The sequence below is a fragment of the Sebastes fasciatus genome, chromosome 24, assembly GCF_043250625.1.
Source record: "Sebastes fasciatus isolate fSebFas1 chromosome 24, fSebFas1.pri, whole genome shotgun sequence".
In the NCBI taxonomy this organism is placed as follows: domain Eukaryota; kingdom Metazoa; phylum Chordata; class Actinopteri; order Perciformes; family Sebastidae; genus Sebastes; species Sebastes fasciatus.
In genome coordinates this window covers 12,658,729-12,663,389 of record NC_133818.1, presented here as the reverse complement: position 1 = coordinate 12,663,389, position 4,661 = coordinate 12,658,729, and the positions used below count along the sequence as shown (strand labels likewise).

At 36.4% G+C, this 4,661-nt stretch overlaps 1 protein-coding gene across 1 annotated transcript; it reads right to left on the bottom strand.

Moving 5' to 3' along the window:
• Positions 1 to 1,561: 1,561 nt before the first annotated feature.
• Positions 1,562 to 3,044, bottom strand: LOC141763329 (OX-2 membrane glycoprotein-like). The gene is made up of 3 exons (XM_074627898.1): positions 2,990 to 3,044; positions 1,949 to 2,287; positions 1,562 to 1,860 (listed from the first exon to the last, which is right to left on the bottom strand). Exons 1-3 carry the CDS (start codon positions 3,042 to 3,044, stop codon positions 1,562 to 1,564), a joined length of 693 nt encoding a protein of 230 aa, XP_074483999.1.
• Positions 3,045 to 4,661: the final 1,617 nt, after the last annotated feature.

The window sequence follows — 4,661 nt, the reverse complement described above, 5'->3', positions numbered from 1 at the left end:
TTGCTTTAATAACCAAACAAATACAAATTAATATATGAAATGAATAAGAGAATAAATTATATTTATATTTATAAAATATATTTATTTTTTTATCTTCATATGAAGTTCATATTCTAAATATAAAAATACAAAAAGCAGCAGCAGATAATGTATGTATAAAAAGACGTACAAAACAAAGGATGCTTCATCTGGATGCAACAGTGAATTAAAACTATCACCTAAATTATATTTCAAAATGAAAACTACTGATCTGCTGGAATCAATGAACTGGTGCAGACATGTTCTCTGTGTTGTGGCATTAACAGTCTTGTGGGTTATTCTGTGGTACTAATTAGTTAACTGAGTTAAAAGATAATTTTCTTGCTTTCCCAGGTGATGCTTTTGGGTGGTTGTGGTTTTTATCTTTCTCAGTAGACGTCTGTAGCCGCAGCTCGTTCTCTTCCTTCATTAAAGGTGTTTTGAACCTTCAGATAAAAACAAGATATTAGTCAGTTTCCAAATCATTCAGAACAACAGTGATGAGGATAAACATGCAGACTGTGAATACACAATGTATCTCAAGTTGGTAGCCTGGTTCACCTCCAACATCTCCCATTTGATCAGTGATTCCTCCAATTCAGTCTGATTATCAAACTAGTTACATGCTAGGTAGGTTCAGCCTCCATTTGGTAAAGAGGACCTATTGTGCTCATTTTCAGGTGCATACTTATATTTTAGGTTTCTACTAGAATGTGTTTACATACTTTAAAGTTAAAAAAATGCTTTATTTTTGTCATACCGGATGTGCTGCAGCACCTCTTTTCACCCTCTGTCTGAAACGCTCTGTTTGAGCGTTTCAGGAGCAGTGTTTCTCTCTTTGGCGTGGACTTTGGGCTTTATAACTTTGCAGACATTTTACATGCACAAAAAACTTTATAACACTCTAAAGGAGAGATGAAAAGCACAAAAGCATAATAGGTCCCCTTTAAATCATTTTTGCAAAGAAGCATAAATATGTACGTGTAAGTGAAAAATTAATAAATTGACTCACTCATGAGTGTCTTTGATTGGTTTTTGTGGTGTGTTCTTCTTCTCATAGTCCCTGTGTGAACGACTGAAGAATTTAAGAAAAGTCAAAGATTAATTTGTGGGTTTTGTCTGAAAAGATCTCAATCAATCATGAGCATAATAACAGCAGTATTATAACAAGACAGGTGTTCAGTGCTTCTTAAAGTGAAAAACATAAGTGCCAGTACTCTGTTATTCACATGTCTCACAGTAATAAGTTTATAATTACCAGTTCCAATGGTCCCGTATAAGCAGGGCGGTGACGATTGCAGCAACGCCACAAACACAAGCAAACACAAACACAAACACAAACACAAACACCGGCCACAACCACGGACACGATGATCAGAGTGAAATCTGTAAGAAAAGAGGGAAATTAGTGACACTCATTCATAAAGCAACTACAGATCAAATGGTGTTATTGATCTGAGACCACCTAAAGGTAAAATTACAGAAATCCTCACTGTTAATAGATCCAGATTCCAACAGACCTGAACTATAGTGTATTTATGAATCAGGATGTTTGGAAGTGTTTCTCACCATCATCAGACGACTGTTTGACCTCAGGAATCATCATAGACACCTCTATCTGAGGACCAGAGAGCACTCTCACTGCACATCCAACCCGTGTGCTGTTGCCATGGAGACCAGACAGCCCAGCTGTAGCGGTGACAGTGACTGTGCCGTTGGTGTTGGTGACACTGGTAGAGTTGTAGTGAGGGACAGTCAGTGTTACTGTGGGAGCAGGTCGACCTGTGGCTGAGCAGGACACAACTGTTGATTCACTGAAATGAAGAAAGGGCCCATGCAGCTCTGCAAAGATAAAATATTGAAATGTTAAAACATTGCAGAGAAGACAGAGAGTTATATAAATGTCTCTAATAACACAGCAGATTCTCACCATAGAGCTGCAGGCAGGTTGTAGCATTGAGAGCACCTTCAGAGAAGGTGTTAAACAAACAACGATAGCACCCTTCATCCTCCTCCATCACCCTCCTGATAACTATTGAGGTGTTTTGCAGTCCATTATCTCTAAACTCCATTTTATCTGTAAAGTCAGGATTCACTCTTTGACCGTAGATTCTGTGGTAATAAGCAAGGTCCTTCTCTCCCTCAGGTAAAATCTTCAGCCATGTGACTTGCAGAACATCTCTGGATTGCATCAGGTGACAGTATAAGCAAGCTTCGTCTCCTACAGCTGCCACCACAGTGTGCTGGGTTTCTATCAGAGCTGTTAGACCTGCAGGAGACACAACTCATATAAATTATTATAAGATACACCATAGAAATCAATTCAAGACATGTTTAAAATGTGATCAGAAATCTGTCTGTATTATAACTACGCACACCCATTAGACACTGAATGTATGTACAGTATGTAGTAGTCTATTGTTATGATGACCCCAGTTAGGTCCACTCATTGCCACACCATGTTCTTTAAATATTCAGTTTTCTCTTTAATCTGACTTAATTTACTTTGTTTAAATATAGCTAATATATTTTGTTAAACTTTCAAAATGATAAAATATGAATTAACCAATGCAAAAGTATTAACAAAGCGTAATGAAGCAGTTGCCATAAATAATAAACATACTGTAGTCACACAGCTACACTTGCAGTTACTTACAGAACTTACATAATAAAGACATGTAGTGAACATAAATTATAACATTAAAACATCATTGCTTTATTAACCAAACAAATATAAATTAATATGTGTAACGAATCAGAGAATAAATTATTAAAAACACATCAACTATACTACTATGATGTAAATAATGAATTAACCAATGCAAAATCATTAGCCACCGAAACCATGCGTAATTACGCAGCAACAACAGACTAAACATGCAGGAATCACACAGCTGCGCTTTCAGATTAAGACAAACAAATGACATAATGGCTAGACCTTTATAACATTGCTGTATCATCTCTTTCTCACCTTTCTGAAAGACTCCCAACACACAAAGGAAATGTAAGACTGCACGGTGCGCCATCCTGATACTGTTTTGAATCTACCGGCAAAACTACAGAAAGTGAAAGTATCTGTACAACCAGGCCGTGGACCAATCAGGGAGAAGGAAGGACACTTCATCTCAATGAATCATTACCAGACTGCTGTTCAGCAACTCAGTACACTGAACTAATGATTCAAATCAACAGTTGTCTAATATCATGGCAGAGGATGATAATTACAACCACAGGCTATGAGCTATTAAAGTCCAGGTTTATAAATGAATTAAAATGCATGAATGTAGGTCTATCATTGACATGATGAACAGGTGCCACATGCACATTTAAAGAGGTTACTTTCCCAATCAAAACAGGAGGGATAAATCCTGCCTACATGTGTGTTGACTCAGCAGAGATCACATTAAATGAGAAAAGTTGATCTACAGGAGAACAGATTAAATATCTGAAAGCACTACAGAATACCTGAGAGCCTTACTGCATTATATTCCATTATATTTTGTCACTTGCCACCTGAATTTTGTGTTTTCCTTTACATAAATAAGATACATATCCACCATAAAAGGATGCAGATGTGCACGAGACATTTTCGCCACAGCTGGTTCAGTCCCAGAGGACAGATGTTATGTTATTTATTCTCATAATCATGTCAATTATGTGGATGTAAATCTTTCTCTTGCAACGTTTAACACATGAAAGTCATAAAACAATTAATTGATAAAACATTATAGTAACACATATAACAACTCAACCCAAAAATAAGTATTAAAAAATATTCTACAGTCAGGAACACTAAGAAAAATATCAACTGCTTCAGAAATATTTATTAAAAAAATAGAACAAGTTTAATATTTTGTGGCAAAGTTACAAGTCAATTAACGCATACATGGATTTAAACTTAAATCACTGATACAGGTATATGAGTTCATGATGAGGGAACAAAACTACTATATAAAAAAAAGCACATCTTCACCATAAAAAGTTAAACAAACTAATTTAGATATGTTGACATTCCTGGATTAAGTAAACCAACTACTACCATTTCAAGTTATTCCAAATCAAGTATGCTGCAACTAAAAGACATGAAACTTACCAGCTGACAGATGAAAGTCCACAAAGACAAAGTGAGCTTCCTGTGCTTGAGCTGCTCTCTGTGCTACAGGTAATGTGAGACTGGAGCAGGAGAATCCATGCTTCAGAGATTTAACTACGACTGAACTGTTTCCAGTTTCCTGCTGCTGACTTTCAGCCCCTGATCTGTCTGAACAGCCTCAACTCTACTGCAGTACATGAGAGGAAAGCAGGACCTCTAGTGGCCATGTTGTGCAACTGCTGCTAAAAATATACAGCAGACATTCAATGTAAACTCTGTTAGTGTTTCAACTCCTACTCTATATATCTTGATCTTCATATGAAGTTTAATGCAGTTTATAGTCTAAATATGAAAAAAACAAAAAGCAGCAGCAGAAAATGTATATATAAAAACAAAGGATGCTTCATCTGGATGCAACAGTGAATTAAAACTATCACCTAAATTATATTTCAAAATCAAAACTACTGATCTGCTGGAATCAATGAACTGGTGCAGACATGTTCTCTGTGTTGTGGCACTAACAGTCTTGTGGGTTATTCTGTGGTACTAA

Coding starts and splice junctions, on each gene's coding strand:
- LOC141763329 (XM_074627898.1), bottom strand. CDS start 3,044: ATGGCGCACCGTGCAGTCTTACATTTCCTTTGTGTGTTGGGAGTCTTT. Junction 2,288..2,989: donor GTTGGGAGTCTTTCAGAAAG/GTGAGAAAGAGA, acceptor TGTCTCCTGCAG/GTCTAACAGCTCTGATAGAA. Junction 1,861..1,948: donor AACCTGCCTGCAGCTCTATG/GTGAGAATCTGC, acceptor TTATCTTTGCAG/AGCTGCATGGGCCCTTTCTT.